Source organism: Pollachius pollachius, assembly GCF_949987615.1.
Source record: "Pollachius pollachius genome assembly, chromosome: 11".
Classification (NCBI taxonomy): Eukaryota; Metazoa; Chordata; class Actinopteri; order Gadiformes; family Gadidae; genus Pollachius; species Pollachius pollachius.
The window spans coordinates 13,991,072-14,008,571 of NC_136944.1; the positions used below are offsets into that span (position 1 = coordinate 13,991,072).

General features: G+C 42.5%; 1 protein-coding gene across 1 annotated transcript; it reads right to left on the reverse strand.

Moving 5' to 3' along the window:
* Positions 1–799: 799 nt before the first annotated feature.
* pdgfbb (platelet-derived growth factor beta polypeptide b) lies at positions 800–16,259 on the reverse strand. The gene is made up of 8 exons (XM_079747155.1): positions 15,537–16,259; positions 9,803–9,899; positions 8,965–9,021; positions 6,345–6,538; positions 5,158–5,349; positions 4,058–4,889; positions 3,688–3,847; positions 800–3,487 (listed from the first exon to the last, which is right to left on the reverse strand). Exons 1-7 carry the CDS (start codon positions 15,600–15,602, stop codon positions 3,705–3,707), a joined length of 1,581 nt encoding a protein of 526 aa, XP_079603281.1. The 5' UTR covers positions 15,603–16,259; the 3' UTR covers positions 800–3,487; positions 3,688–3,704.
* Positions 16,260–17,500: the final 1,241 nt, after the last annotated feature.

The following is a 17,500-nucleotide window of genomic DNA, read 5'->3' on the forward strand; positions in this document are numbered from 1 at the left end:
TTCCACAAGAAGACACATTTGTTCTTTCTATTATTGTTTCCACATTAGGGTGTGCCTGTATGTGTGTGTGTGTGTGTGTTTGTGTGTGTTTGTGTGTGTACGTATGTATGTGTGTTTGTGTGTGTGTGTGTGTGTGTGTGTGTGTGTGTGTGTGTGTGTGTGTGTCACCTCCTTGCTAGAGTTGGAGACAGCATGCTGGGTCAAAGTTGTAGGTGTGTGTGATATTGAATGAGGGGTCTGGGATTGTTGAATGGATCCCTGAATACACACAGAGGCTGATTGGCGGTTGACACTCACGGTTATATTTGATTAAGGGGGCCAGATGTTATGCAGTTGTGCGAACGTGACCTCAAACCTAATTTTAAATGAGGCACCTTGTGACCTCTGTGACTTTAAGAGTAGGAGTTGCCTTGATGGTAGTTTAGCTAACCTATGGGGACAGAGCAAGTGAAGTTAGATGTTGATAGTGAAATGGACTGTTAAACTTGGATGATGGCTATTGTTTAATGATTTTAAGGATGTTCATCTTCTGAATCCACCAAGACAGAAGCATAATTGGCCATTTTTTGGTCTGGCGTGAAGTATTATCTATCTTAATGAAGCTAACCAACGTGAGAGCGAGGGTTATCTTAAAATAAATATAAGAACTATGCTAAATATTTCTATCGAGTATTTTGTTTCTGGTTTTGTTTGGTTATGTAAATTCAAGCCATTACTTTCCTGTATGCCATCCACCGACAAAAAGTTGGAATGAAAAAGGAAAGGAGGGTGATAGCTATAAAAAATAAAAATAAAATCATTCAATTTAGCACATTTGTTTTTTATACTTATCTCAAAATAGCATTAGATAGCAATATTATCACAAAACATCCCTTTCCTTTGGACACATTAAAGAATCAATCAGACAATCATCAATAACAGTTGTAAGTTGGCATGAAATATACAAGCCTTGTTTTTTTCAATAACTTAATAATAAATGCCCATCTGGTTTAGGACAGCACAAAGAAACAGAATTATGACAAATTTTTCATTTCTTTTTTAAGATAGAATATCATTTATATACCGCATCCTCGAACAATATCATATGAAAAGGTAAAACATATCAAGGAATTCAGTTTGAGGTGCCTATTGGAGCTCCAATTGCACCAACTGATCGTGATTGTATTTCTTACGTTAAAAAAGATCTCTCCCAAGGTCTCTCCTTCGTTCTCCCTCCCTTTCCTTCTCTCTGTCTCTCTTTTCTATTCTCTTCCCAAACATTCAAAAGGGACGCAATTGTTTCAGGGCAAAAAATAAACACAAAGGGAGAGAGATTGAGCTGGAGAGCAAGAGAGAGAGCCAGGAAAGGAACTGCCCACTCTCTCTCTGTCTTGTTTTAGAATAACTTGGCACGCCCGTCTCAGTGGCCTCGTCGTCGTAGTGTTTCTGTCCATGTTGTCAAATCAAACCACAGACAGGAGGGGAAGCTGCACTGCTCCTATAAATATGGGACCCGTTCTGTATACTGTTTCCCGCCTTTTTTATTTGAAGGGATAAAAAGTCAGGAGAGCTGGTGAGCAATAGGAGGGTTCCACATGATGTCACACACATTCCAAGCAGCCATCTTGGTGCTTTTCACCATTAAATTATGAATAATAACGACTGGTTGCTTGGTTATTCTACAATTGCTGCTCATGAAGTCCCAAGACGGCAGGCTTGTATTTATTTTGTGAAACTTCAGATCACATGATTGAAATCCTCCTGTAGGGGTTGTTGCATGCCTCTTGAAATACACCATGTACATGTATCAGTCTGCCTTCATGCGCGCGCGCGCACACACACACACACACACACACACACACACACACACACACACACACACACACACTCACCTTTACACAGAAGCATATTCATACACACACACACACACACACACAGACACACATATACATGCAGTGGGAAACAAAATAGACACAATACATACTAATTGTCGCGGTATTGAAATTGAAGCTTTACGTTGCACTTGCACTGGCATGTTAATGATTATGATCCCTTTTGAAAATGATCTGATGAACTTACAAATATAAACTATATATATATAATATATATATATTTTTTTATATATATATGTGTGTCAAACCACATTTCATATGCAGTATTTGTAAAGAAATCGGACACAGACATCGGAAAGATTCAATAAATAAGAATGGCAACAAGACGGGTTATTCGGTTAGCCCCTTCTCTTTCACCATTCCACCTCTCTAAAGACTTGCACGCCACAATCTGTCGCACATAATATCACAACTGTAAGACTCCAGTGTTTAAAACAAATTATATAGGTAGATCTCAATAAGTAAAAAAAATACACCAATACTTAAGAAAGAAATATACGCAATAGTGAGTCATAGGTGCTACAGTCATTCGACAATGATGACCTATTCCAAATAATAAACCCCCTGTGAGAATTTTTGAAGACTTTCGACCAACAAGGAAGGGTTCTGTATTCAAGTTGTCCTCGAGCCCTCTGGTTAAAAAAAGGCTGAGATGCTCAGCCTTTTTTTTTTAGCTCATCAGTGAGCTAGTGACAACATATTAACAGGGGATGGGATGAATACATGCTGCTGCAAATATTAGTGTGTCGAGTAACACAATGATTGTGAGTTTGGAGTTTGTAGAAAGGCTTAACTTCCTTTGGTGGCTGTGAACGCAAATACACATGATACCTTTAACCGTTGACTGATGGAAATATGTGTGAATTAGGCACTTTGCAAAATATCCTGATCCACACAAGTCCTCAGTAATAACAAGATGTAAGCACTTTCAAGTTATTGACCTTCTGCTATGCGATATGCCAACACCTAAATGTAATGTATTGCATGTTTAAAACACGAGAGGGTCAAACATCACAAGTCGGCCTGTATGTGGCCAATACAGGAAAAACTATATCTGACTTACTTTAAGCTAAGGTTCAAAAAATTTGACCCATTGAAATGCTTCATCAGATTGTCCTCAGATCACCTGGTTTACGCATTAATCATCATCATAATCCATCAGTGCTCATAAGAGTCAGATTTTCTTTTTCATTATCATCTCGTTGTTGCAGGGATGAGTCTCGGATTGAGGCAGCTTTCATTAATAAGAACTGGGAACATCTCCATCAAAGTCCTTTTCCTTTGCTTGTTTTCCCAACCAAAAATGTGTTTGCTTTCCCAATCATTTGGTGTGGTTTCTCCGTGGTTGGCGTCCAACAAAGTTTCGACCAAACGTGTCAACGCAAGCAGGGGCCAGTTGAAGTAGATTACCTATTATTGGCGTATACTTGATTCTTTTGAACTGTCGTACTCCATCCAATGGTGACAAAAGGTTCAGACAGTCATTAGTAGTGTTACTAGAAGATGAAAACCCACAGAACAAACAAGAAACAGGAGAATAAATATGAGGACAAGTTTACTCCTCCTCTCAGAAGTCGGAACAGCCAATGAAATGCAAAAGATAGAACCATGTGACCCTGTAGAAAACAACAAACAGGAAGAGACAGAAGTCAGGTAAAGTATCACCCATCAGGTATATTCATTTTGTGAAATCTTATTGCTGTAAGTGAGACTGCCATAACCATCCATCAGCTATTAGTGAGTTAAATAGTACATTATCAAAGTACTCAACTGTTTTTCACCTTTAAACTTCAATTAAATTATTTGTGGGACTCACTTGGGCCAGTGGAAGTCCTACATGAGCATGGCTCTCATCGCTGCCTTGCTGATTTTCTTGCGGTTTTTCTTCAACCTTCTCCTACGCTGGTTGGGCCGGGCAGGGGCCCGTGGAGCGTCTTGGGCCACCGGGGTCGGTGTTGTGGTTGGAGATGTTGTCACTGGGTTTGAGAACGGGGATGACACTAAGTTAAAATTCAACATATTTCACAACTCAGTTTATAAGTACGAGAAGTCACGGAAATTATGCATTTCTAAAACAGAAATTACAAGGTATTTTTCTTCAGTTTTCTATTTTTTTATTATGACTGCCGAAGTGGAATGGACGGTTTATGGAAAAACATTTTCCATACCGAACCCTATTAACACACCTATGTTTTGTGTTGTTGTTTGCAGATGATGATGCTGTTTGTTTTGAAGGTGAGGCTGTTGCCCACCATCTTTCTCCTGTTCCTTCTCTTCCTCTTGTTTCAGTTGTTGCAGCCGTATCAGCTCCTTCTCCCGGTCCAGCCTCTTGTGCAGGAGCAGAAGCTCCCTTCTCTCCTCCTCTAGCTGTGCCTCCTCCATTTCTAACTTCCTCTCTTGCTCTGGGGTTTCATTTCCTCCTCGCCTTCCCTTCCCAGGAGGATCCGGGTTGGGCTCCTTTGTCGGTCGGAATCTACTTCCACCACCGTCCTGATTGGACGCAATGGAGGGAACTTGCTGGTTCGGAGTGTCGAGATCTTTCTCATGGCTCTTTGGATCCGTCGATCGTCGATCACCCCCCTGAGTCTCTCGATGCCTGTCTGCATTCTTCTGTAGTCCCAAATCCATCCTGGCCCTTTCCTCTGTGCTGTTGAGCGATAAGGACGGTTCCACCGCACCTCCCAGCCGCTCGATGCCTGCACCAGGTACATCCAAAGGAGACGAGGTTGGATCCCATTGCCCCACACCTTTCCCTTGTATTCCCGTGCTGTCGTTGGTCTCCAGCAACCTGCTGGCGTTATGGACCCAGTGGGGCGTGTGAAGAACAGCCTCTCCAGAGTGCGAGGCTCCACCGCCGGCCCCGGCCCCAGCCGGGCTGTAGTGCTGCTCCTCCTCCGGCAGGGTGAAAGTGTCCCCTCGGGGGCTCCAGTGCTGTTCCAGCAGCTTCTCCAGGTGGACCCTCTGGTTCTTCTTGATCTCATCCTGGCGATGCAGCTCCTCCTTAGAGTGAGACTTGCCCTTTGGATAAGAAAAGCAAAGTTCTTCAGTTTCAAGTCATAATCTGATTCAGAGAAGGAACAATTCTAATTTTTTTCTGAATCAATACAGTGTAAAGTATATCTACTTTTCATCAACACATGGACTTATCTTAACTTAACAAGATTAGCTAGAGAGATTTATGTGTAAATATCTGTACTTATACCAACATACACTGCCTAAACTCACAAAGAAAACATCAAAGTATCAAAGGGAGGTACAATAAAATACAATACAATGCAATGCATACCAGGCCCTGTTGCTGGTCTATGGTTTGGTTGTGGTGTTGGTCCTTGTTGGGAACCGGCCCTCTCCTGGAGGATTTCTTCTTGGGCGCCGGAGGTTGTGGCACCGGCTGGCACCAGCACTCGACGTGGTCCACCACCGACACCACAGCTTTGTTGTAGGTTGGCTTCTGGTTGATGTACTGGATCTTCATCACCTTCCGGTCCACCAGAATTCGAACAGGTTACGTGTTAAAAAGTGCATGACATGCAAACAATGCTTTGGATTTGTGATCTGACGTTAGTCTAGTATGTGTTTCAGAGAGTGAGGGTCTGAAAACGATGGCTGAGGATGTGGTCATTTCAAGTCAACTCTGTATATATAGCACATTTCATACACAAGGTAGACTCAATGCGCTTCACATAAAAACATGTCATTCAATTTAATGATAAAATAAGAGTGCATAAAATACATTTAACAACTGGATTTAAAATCCTCAACGAAAGACTTCTGAAAAACAGGATTTAAAAGAATGAATGAAAGACATTTTAAAGTTAAAATGACATTATAGTTTAGCAGAAAGCAAGGGTGACCTTGACCTTGATTTAAATGTAGTCAGGTTTTGAGAAAGTCTCATGCGTTTAAACAGTTTCTGTTCTGAAACAGTGGATCTTTGAATAGCCTCGTTTTACATTTGCATGCTTGATGCATGCGTTATACCTTATATGTTTCAAGCTGTTTGAAGGAGATGTTTGTAAAGAGAAAGTAAAGAGAAATGTGAACAATCTCAATTTTTGGCACAGTAATGATTATTCATTACATTTCATGAAATATTCGGTTGGTACTGGGCTGAAAGTAAGCAAGGTGCCCGTAAAAACACACCTCCCACCTAATGACGTGCATCTTCATCCACTCTAAAGTCACTCTGCATAAAAGCATCTTCCAGGATGATTAAATGGTCTCACAAATCAGACTTTAGATTAATATCTAAAATCTGACATGCATAAACTAGTTTTCTTCACTAGAATATCTCAGCTACGAAACAGGAAACAGGGCGTAATTCTGCCCTGCATTCCTCGTTTTGACCAAGGCTGTGTGCCATTTTCCCGCAGGGTTTCTGCTATGACATAGTAATAACATAGTAACTGCTGGATCCCAGATTACTAGCTAGTTCATACAATTGTGTGCGACTGGAAGGTGCGTGTGGTGTACCTGCAGGTATCTGGTGTGTGTGAGCACGGGGACACACTGCAAGGTGTTGGCGTTGCAGCAGCCAGAACACCTCTGCACCTCCACGCATGGCGGCCATAACAGGAAGTGGGCGTTGCTGCGGTCTAACATGTCCCGGGTCACTTCCACCACCTCTGTGCGGACCTTGCACAGAGCCTGCTGGGCCGGCTGGGCGTCTGAAGGAACACATGATCAAAGACCATTAGATACAAATGTCTCACTAGTGATGGAATGTAATCAGATAAGATGAAGCACTTTATTGATCCCGGACGGGAAATTCCTTGGCACAACACTAAGTACAGTTGAATAAAAATGGATACAAAAAAGGAATTATATGAAAAATATGTCGAAACATAATAATAGTAGGAGAGATACAGAATGTCTTAATGCTGTTGAGAATTGCAGTAGAGGAATAAATAGGCAAAGAAGAACAAATATAGAAGGAAGTAAGTTATTACTATTACTATTAATTATTAGAAACAGTTCTATGACAGAAGCATGCATAGCAGTATGAGTAGGGGTTGGGGGTGTGGGGGGTTATGATAGTATAGCTGCTATATGGTGTTTGACTCCCAGCCGAAGTTAGTGGGTTCGATTCCCAGTGCCCAAAGTCAACCTTTAGACATCCTTGAGCAAGATGCCTAACTCCAACATGATCAAATTTATATAAAATCATTAACTGTAATTTACATTCGATGAGTGCCTAATAAATGACGAATTCAAATAACTGATTAAAATGTCCCACACAGCTCTGATTAAGCAATTTAACCTACTTCCTTAACGTATTTCATCGGGACAGTTTCAGCGTGTGTTAATAACACTGAACCATGATGAATTACAGTCCTACTTAAAATGGCAGAATATCCTACAATTCCACAGTATTTGTTATCGTGACCTAGCAAAAAACAAAATATCCATCGAAGTGCGGTCATTTTGGTTTTGACCACATCCCATTGTGACTAAAACCAAGCCAACTCAGAATAATGAGGAAGAAGAACTTCTATGGGAATGTGCCAAAGCCTTTTCCCACGTCCTCCTCCCTATGTGCCTTATTCATGTGCCTTCATGATTCTTAACACCAGCCTGCTCGGGAGCAGGTGTTTAAGACAAAGATGGCTGCCAGAAGAATAAGGCCCATTGCACTTTAGCACATTGATGAGTCGAGCCAGGAAAAGGAGTAGGGTGGAAATGAGAGAGCCACGACGCATCAGCAACATTAAAGGCGTTCTCGTCTAAAACTGCTTCTGAGCAACTAAGTTAAAGGGCCGTGGATAATATATATCAAGGAGAACATCTGGAGATTAAGGTGAACGCTAAAGGCTTGATAAAGAACAGCTAATGAAATGCAGCCAATTTTCTCATAGGAAAATCAGGGAATCTCCATGCCAGCACTACCACCTTCTCTATTGCGGACAATCATCATGCTAATGATGCTTATGACGCTTAACATTTATCACCCTGGCAGACTTGTCTCTGGTCGGGAGTGACTGCAATGTGATAGCCAACATCTTTTCAAGATGCGTGTGATCTGAAAAGAAGCCCCGCTGCCTCTTTGAAAGGGTGCCATTAAGTCTCTATTTGTATTGGTAAAATTAAGATTAAGACCTTTGAGGTTCGGCGACCTAAGCATTTACAAACACACCCAAATGTGTGGTTTTATCTGAAAGAGTTTGCAGGAAACCCACAATCACAATGAACTAGACCAAGACATTTGCAAAATTACATAGCAATAGAGCAGAAATAAAATCAGTTGAATCTAGAGTTAACGCCCTAGAGCTGAAAGTAGTGTCAACAGTACCAGTAGATAAACGGCTTAGAACATAGCTGCTAAAAATAACTGAGCATTTATAATGTACATAGAACTATACTTGTCTAAACATGTACAAGGTTTATCTAAATGTCATCAATGATACCGCATCGCTTTGACACTTTATTCTAAGTCATTTAGCTGACCGCAGCAATACATTTTGGAGTGACTGCAAAAGACAGTGAGTCAAAGTTACCAAACAATAAATAAACTAAAGAGTAGCAAGGAAAGCAAGTAGTGAGTATTTTTGTTGTCGATGTGGTTATGAATGGAGGCAAGGGCGTAGGAACCGGGGGGAACGGAGGGGACGTGTCTCCTCCAATATTGGAGACAGGCGCATTTGTCCCACCAAAAAATTATACCAGGGGGAGAAAAATATTTTATTTTATTTTGAAAGTGCACAGCGTCACAGCGTCTTGTCACCGCTTCTTATGCTAAAAAACTGGATGATTGAGCGTGCAATTAAAGAATTGATTTGATATTTATCAGTTCATTACTGCCATTCAAAACGTGTTTTCCTTAGATACATTTACAAATGTATCTCTTTAGTAGAATAAAATATATTTGTGAATTCTTTCAGTGTAGTTAATTTATGACATATTTCTGTTCAAACCATTAACGGATCTGTCAGGTTTCCGATATGTGTCCCCCCCAATGTTAAACTCATTCCTAAGCCCCTGAATGGAGGTCAAGTTTACAGTAGTAATACCAAAACAGATTGCTTTGCCTAAGATAAGCAAGGAGTAAGAAGAGGAGGTTTTAAGGGCAGTGGTCGGGGGAGGGCTGTGAACTTACTCAGGCTCCTTGGTGACCTATGACCTCCTGGGACTGGGGAGCCCTCTTCCTCCTGGTCTGCGAGCAAACAATTAACAAACACACGATGCGTCAGCATGGACGCTTCTAAATATAAGCTATTGTTGATTTGTGCAGTTCTGTACAGATGACGTGTTCATTTCAGGCTCTCTCTCTCTCTCTTTGTTCTTCTCACTCATTCTTTATCAGACTATGTGTGAATGTGTATATAGGGAGAGAGAGAGAGAGAGAGAGAGAGAGAGAGAGAGAGAGAGAGAGAGAGAGAGAGAGAGAGAGAGAGACAGAAAGAGACAGAAAGGGTGTTAAATACTAGTTGTTCATATTTCTATCTGCCCCGGATGAACAGGCCTGTCCATGAGACTGTTAGTATAGCTGAGGATGTTTCTGTCAGCACTACTTGTGCGTCTTGACTGAGTATTGCTTCCACTGTTTGTTAGTCACAATTACCTCAGAGAATGTGTCACTGTGTGTTACCTTTCCGGTAGCGATTTACCAGTTTAGCATAGTTAAGTAAAAGCAATCCATACTTCCTTGGTCCCTCAATACTTTGCACTCATACGTTCTCAAATATAGAATACTCATTCAGATAATAAAAAGCTTATAGTATGCTGAATAAGTTGAATCTGTAAATAACATTTTATAACATAAATAAACATAAATGATACACACTTTGTGTCCTATTACAGCACTCGTGTTTGAAAAGGAATGTTTTACTTGAAACTTTGATTTACCACTATAGTTGTGATCATCGTGAACATGCAAACAAATAATCTTTATTTTTTGTCTTGTGGACGCCATTAGGTGAGAGTGACATAGTTACCCAGGGAGTCGGAGAACAGCAGCAGCTGCAGGTCTTCGATGGAGGTGATGGAGCTGCTTCTAACCAGGTCCACCAGGGCTGCAGGTAGAGGGTCCACCTGGCACATACACATATACAGACACACACACACACACGCACACACACACACACACACACACACACACACACACACACACACACACACACACACACACACACACACACACACACACACACACACACACACACACACACACACATACACAAGAGATATAAGGATCAGGAAAAACAGCAGAAAGTTTTTAATTCTCCCAGTCAATATCAGGATCATGTCAAAGACATCATGATCAAGGTGGAAACAAGTTTAAAGCTTCGGGACTGCTTCCTTTAAAACAGTGTGAATATGCTCATTCAGAATGCAAATCAACACCGTGGCTACCATAACAAGCATCTAGGAATCTCCTCCTCATGACTCGTAGAGAAAGCTTGTCCTAAGCAAACCCCAGCCATGGCCATGGTGTTGAAGCACGCCTTTAGCATCCTCTGTACGACTCCTTCTCAGGACAGGTGTAAAAGAGCAGCGCTGCTTGAAGTGTCAGTGTGTCACTTCCACCACTACCACCACTACACCGCAACCTTTGAGAGAGTGCAGCAATAGTTTAAGAGACCTTTAGCCCCACCACTGCTGCCAAACAGACAGCCAAGCAAGCAGCACTCCCAGGGCATGACTGTGTAAGTAGGTGTGTACTGAAGTCAACCTCCCCCCCCCCCCTTTGGTCAGTGGAGGAGGAGTAGAAGGGGGTGGTTTGGGGTAAGGCATTAGCTCGGACACCCACACAATGGTCACTAAGACGGGGTGGAAGGGCAGTGGGGGTTGGCCGTAGGACTATTGGCCTTGTGTCTTCTTCTCATCTGCTAACATTTAGGGGTCAGAGGAGCCAGGAAGGAGCCAGGAAGTGGTGGTTGGGAGGGGGAATAGGGAGGAAGGGAGATGGATCTGTTTGGAAAAAAGAGGGGATAATAGATGAATAAAAAAGGGGGTTAAACGTGGGCACGAGGATCAGACGTGGGTCGGGACACTTCCTCTGATTGATTTAAATGCTGTGGGTTGGGTGTCTTTCTCTTCTTTTCTTTCGATGTTCGGTGACGAGATGGAGCCAATGGAGGGGGTAGGATCGTATCTGAATGTTGAATTGTGTTATAGTGTGTCGATAAAGTTACTATTGAACTGAAATACAATAAATGTTCGATTGACATCACAAAACCAGAATCCACTGACCATCAGTAATAACTCATCAAAAACTTTATTCCACACACAGCCACAGCTTGTCCCCTAAATCACTTTTAAACACAAACTGAGTTTCAATGGCTACTACTACACAATTGTTTCCAGCGGTTTCCAGTTGCGGCCCAGTAAACCTGTCTTCCAACTGTAGCGTGTCGTTCATTCACTTTTCTCAGGGTATAACATAATGAACTCCGGTGGGAAGCCAGGGGGGTTTGTGCTACAGAGGAAGCGGTGGTCCATGCGTAAACACAGGATTCCCACCCTGCCTCTACTGTACTCCATTCACCGTATGCCGCTTCTGATTGGCTGAGCAGACAGTGCATTACCATCTCCATTGTCGGAGCTCTGATGCCCCAAAGGACCGCTTGGCCGGGGTTTCCTCCCCAGCACCACAAGGAGGAACCCAGCCTGCTTCCCTGGCTCTGCCTGGATGGTGATTATGGGATGTGTGCCTTTTGTTTGCAGCAGTGCTCGCTGTCATGGCGATTAGCGTCCGAGCAGGAAAATTGCGCAATGGGCACAAGCTCAGAGCTAACTAATAAACTAAACAGATGTGATAAACGCAATAAACTCACAGCAATCACGAGTAAAGGATGAATTTGGTTCTGTTCCAATGGTAACCTTTTCCTCAGGCCTTGCTCTTTAGAACAGGTTTTGAGAGCATTTTTTAAAACTGATACCTCCACAAAGGTTGAGGGTATGATTCTCCACCAGATCTCCATACGGCTGAGCATGAGCATGGCAGCATCCAGGACCAAAATGGGGTCAATGAGGACCATGAAGTTTGTCTGAGTGAAAAGTTCAGCTGTGCCTTAGCATCCTACCCCATATGGAGCTGTTAGCTTTTAGCCGTGAGCTGTTCTAGATAATTAGTTTGTGCAGATGCTGGAACAGCTGGCAGCCTATGTGCCTGCCTCTTCTTCTTTGAACTGCTCTAGAACACATAACGTCTGCTGTATTTCACAGCTGGAACCCAAAATAAAAGATAAGTCCAATAATGTCGAATAATGTTCATTTCCTTACAGTTTTTCAATGTTGTTTCATGTTTTTTATGTGGTTTGCTGTGTGATGTTTAAAATACGATAACACAAATTGATGCAATAACTGTATTTTAAGACGCATTGTAGGGCTATTAATCGAATTTTGATCGCGATTTCGATTTTAGCGTCAAACGATCACAAAACTAATCAGAGTCAAACTAATGACGTTTAATTATAGAGGGTCTAGTTTGGGGCTTGCATCTAGAGGCAGCCTTGGTGCACAACATATGTCTGTCCTTGGGAAAAAACGTGTGCCATACGCATCAGTACATGTGAAGGTGATGTGTCTCCAACTCCTTCTATAGAACTACTGGTTCCACTGGAACCATTGCAAAAGAAAACAAAAACACACAGGGGAGATGTGAGATACATTCAACGTAAACGCATCGTGTTTCTGCCTATAAGCGTGGTTAGCAGTTATGCCCTTGCTTCAAAAAGGAACTCAAGTGTATGTTCACTGACTCATGATGATTTGATTTGTTATAACTGCACTTCCCTGGAAATAGCTACTGAATGAACATGACTGAACATCATATTCTTTGATTCAAACTTTTCTACAGTAGGTCTAGGGAAATTCCTGGTTCTGCACCTCAAAGCCTGTGCAACTACTTTCAAGACTACAACTACTTTCAACTGGGGTGTAAAGGTTTCGCCCAAGCATGTACATGTGCAACAATGCAGGCATATTCCAGATGTTTCTTATAAAATATGTCCTATCTGATACAAACAATACTACTTTTGTTGTGCCCCAGCACACTGATTCTAAACAATGACTACGTCTTCCTTTGCGTCATTCAAACCAATCCATACTTGGAAACCAGGCACTGACATCCAAGGAAAATCGATAACTTCCATTATGGAGCTATATCTTCCCAATGGAATATGTGTATGGATGGGGGTTACAAAAACATAGCCAATACGATCATCCGTCTTGTCCTGTCATTCTGGGGTATAAAGGGGGTAACACCAGGGTTAAGGGTTGAAGTTGTGCAGGGGAGGAGGGGTATTGGTGTGGGTGGGGGGGGGGGGTAGGCAATCCCAAACCCTGCCCTGAAGGGGATCCCTCACATGGAGCCTCTTAATGACATGGGCAGCCCTCTGTCTGGGGCCAGAGGAACTAGACAGGAAGTTATAGATCTGACTGGAAGAGCAATTCTTCAAGGACTATGGTCAAAGAGCTGCGCCCCTATTTGACTTGTTTGAATGTTCCCTTCCTATAGCTTGACTTTTGTGTTGAGCTTTGTGTGTGTGGGTGTGTGTGTGTGTGTGTGTGTGTGGGTGGGTGTGTGTGTGTGTGTGTGTGTGTGAGTGTACGTGAACCATATTGTCTTGACCCCTACAAAGGTCACAGTTCCGACAAGTAAGGGGCCCTCTGATTCCCATCAGATCAAATCTACACACACAACTTTTTTAGAGAGATGAAAGATGCAAGCATAGTCTGAATAGTAAAATCTGAATGGATATTTCACTATTCTTGCAGAGATCAACTACAGACTCACACTTAGAATTGAATGAGCCTGGGAAGTTTTTAAAAGGTGCTTCACAACGTCGGTTTGAACGTGAAATTGGAGGGGCCGCTCCAACGAGTCTCGGACTTCCGCGGCCATTCTATTTGAACTGCCGAGGAAGCTGTCCCTGCGGTAGCCATTGTGGAAAAAAAACCCAATTACTGTATGCATCAATACAGCATCCTTCCTCCAATAGTGCTCCAGAAATTATAAAAATAAAAACGTTATGCGCTCACGTCATTTGTTGGCAAAAAATAGAACAGAATATGTTTAAAAGGTTTTGGTTTCTTATCAATCATTTGGTTATTATGTGCTCCCCTCCTTGGCTGGAAATAATCAAAAGGTGTCTTGTCCTACACATTAAAACCGTATTGGATAATAATCCAATGCACTAACTACCCCAGTGATGCTTTTGCAATATGGAATACCTATGTCTAGCTGTTATAGAATTAAGATTGAGAATATCACCAATAGAATAGGTTTGATCATTCCATCCGAGCATACACATTTGACGACACTTAACCAACTGAAATCTATTTTTGTTCTTTGGATTTTGGTTTGCTTTCCATCTCCTTCACCAGGGGGGTAATCAGGAGGTACACATGGTGTTGTGAAGATTCTTATTTAGGGTCTAAGGGGACTTGACAGGCCTGTATTACTGTTTTTCACTTTGATAATCATGTATTTTGAGGGTTGCATTTTTGTCTATAGACTTCAAAAGAAAGACATGAGGATGAATTGCTTCGACATACACGCCAAGCATTGTTCCAAACATGGAACATCCTTCGCCAGACAAAGGCGTTGCTTTTTCAAATAAGTTTGTTGTTGGTTGCCAAACATTGTATATTCTTAAATGGCTTTAAGTGTTGTAAGTCTGATGCTTCTTCACAGGCTTCCACGAGTAGGTCACTACTTTACACTGCTTCATTCGCGGGAATTTGACCAGTTGGAGCAGAGAGTGTGAGGGACTGCAGGCTCTGCCCAGGGAGAGGTTAGACTAGTCAACGGTTGCCTGCAGGTCAATGGCGTGACAAAACCACAGACATTGTGAGGGCTTGATTGATTGAAAGCAGAAAAGGGAGCTGGTGAAGGCAGGCAGGGAGCTCACGGAACGCGGCCCCATGGTTCCTGGTTTGTTAGACTGGTAGTCCCCACCCTCCACCCCATGCCTAACACTGGGTTGGTTCATGCAATGGTGTGAACTGGACTCCAAGTGGGGAACATGTGGAAGAGTATTGGTGGGATGCAGACATCTGGTGGGGGGGGGGGGGGAGGTCTAGTAAGAGAGAACAGCCAACAGCGGGGTTGTGTCTGTGTCTCCCCCCAAAAGACCCCATCACCACCCAAAACGCCCAAGGCACCCCTCCATAGAGTCCATTAATGGGAGAAACATTATTGTTGTGGATGGACCTCAACCTTCTTTATATTGATTGTCACCCGCAGGAGGACACACTGGAATACAGCCCTGAGAACTCTATTTTAGTTTCTGCTTTTTCTCCTCACTTCTACTCTACTCTTCCTTTCCCCAGATGAATTTAGAGGCTGTTTCCAAATGTTTAAAGGTATGAAGATGAATAAGTGCGTTATATTATCATAACCTGCCTTGTGGTTTTCCCCTATGGCTGTACTTATGCTTGTGCAGGTGCTTTGTCTGAAGGAGAAGACTCGAGGAAAAGTTTTCTTTTGTTTTTTGTGAACTCAATGGGTGTTCACATTTGACAAAACAGAGACAATAGAATATCCAATAGCAAAGCGGAAAAGAGAACAATGGTATGCAATATAATAAAATAAAAGGGGAAAAAACAAAGCCAACACAAGAAACTGAATTTCAGTAGAAAAACTGAATCTTGTAATGTTTGCATTTGCAAAGCATGTAAAATACATATTGCAATATACTTAATAACGTGTGTGAAACTCACCCCGGCTGCGCCAGACACGCGCAGACACGCCACCAGCAACGCAAGCAGCCGTACCCACAAGCTCATCTCGCTGCCCAGCCTCGAGCCTCTCCGACGGACCGGGCATTTATGGAGGCGCGAGTCTCTCTCCTCAGCACTGGGCGCGGGGACAGCGGCTCGCCCTGTGCTGCTGCTGCTGCGTGCGCCTTTTAGATCGACTCCCACACTGACTGTCGTGTCTCCAGTTATCAAAAGAATATAGCGTTTGTCCTCAGCGAGCTATAGTCTGCACGTGAACAGAGTCCATCAGATAAACTCGAGCGGCCATCCAAGTTTGTTTTTTTTCAGTGACTGAAGACTTCACAGACGTGACGCCGGCGACAAGTGCAGTCTTTCGCAGATCAGGGGGTTAACCTCTGAGAAATGGATAAAAAAAAGTTGAGATTACATGGCTCTCGAACAAAAGAACCACTGGGCACTAGGTAAACAAATCCACCAGAGCACAAAACCCCAAAAAACTGCCGGGGGAAAAAATACTGCTTCTCGTAGCCTATAAAGTATAAAAAAAGAATCGAATAAAATCCACTTGTCCCCTCGATTTAATTAGCTTTACCCCCTGTCAAAGTCCACAGGCTGTGCGTAACCGTAATAAAATAGTCCCAAAACATCCAGAGAACGGGGACTTGAATGTGTGAAATAACGGCAATGGACCGCAGTTTCCCCGTACTGGTGTTCCGAGGAGCCTTATCAACAACCAAGTCGCTGTGTGGCACGGTGCGTCCCTGCCCTGGGCCCGCCTGATTACACTGCTGAACCCACCACAGTCTCCGACAAGAGTCTGCTCCGCACACAAACTATCTCTCTCCCGCCCCCTGTCTGAAGAATGGGTGATAATCATGTAGCCTGCATAAATACAATGCCTGTCTTGCAAGAGAACAAACCGCCGCATTCAAGGGAGACGCTGTCACCACAATCGATTTGGTTCCAACGCAAGCTCGTTTGACTGCATGCATTGAGAAAGAAATACAATAGCATGGGATTTAATTGAAAATGTTGACATTTTGAAATTAGTTTAATTTAATTGAGATGAATTGAGTTGAGTTGATTTGAGAGTTTAATCAAATCTAACGATGAATAGATGTTCTATGAGAATAGATAGAACATAAATTACGTTCAGAGTGAGACGTTTAATACATTTCTTCTTTTATTTGTATAGGTATTTGTTTTCTTGCTATGGCAGCGGTCCAGTCAACTAAGCAATAACACCTTGGTAACAAAGTAACGAAATAGAAACAGCTGAATTTATGTTTCACTCCCATCAAGTGTGTCCCTGAGGCAGGCAGGAGTGTAAATGACATAATTTATTGATCATTAGAAGCTGGTTAGCTCTGACCACCTGCTACAAGGGCTTTTTCAATCCTGTCTAAACACTTGCTCCATTATTGATCAATAGGTGATTTAATATTGGACACACTACCCATAGCCTCCTCGTTCTATCATCCACATCGCTCTCCAAATGGGAATGATGTGTTGAGGGCCAGCAGTCTCTGATAATGTGGACACAGCTTCAAATTTACCGTTTAATATGCCCTAGTCAGCAAAAAACAAAGGCAAATTTAAGGTTAAACGGCCTAAGTGGTTCCTCTTTTATTACAGTAGCACTACTGTAACAATAAATAGTACACCAATTAATAAGAAAATGAATAGAAAAGAACATCATTGTTCATTGAAAGAGTACACATTTCAGAAACATACAAATCAAAGAGAGGCATCTCGGACTACTACTTTCAAAGACATAATCCCAGCCCTTACAGAGCTAAAGGGCCTTTCCTAAGGTCTAGGAGATATGGTCAAAGCCCACTAAAGGCCCTAAAGGTGTTCTTAAATATCAGCAGTTATACTTAGAACCGTGACCTTTCACAATCTCTCATGTTTGGGGAACATTTCTTCACAATGTCTCGGCCACTGTAGACCTGTAATTGCAC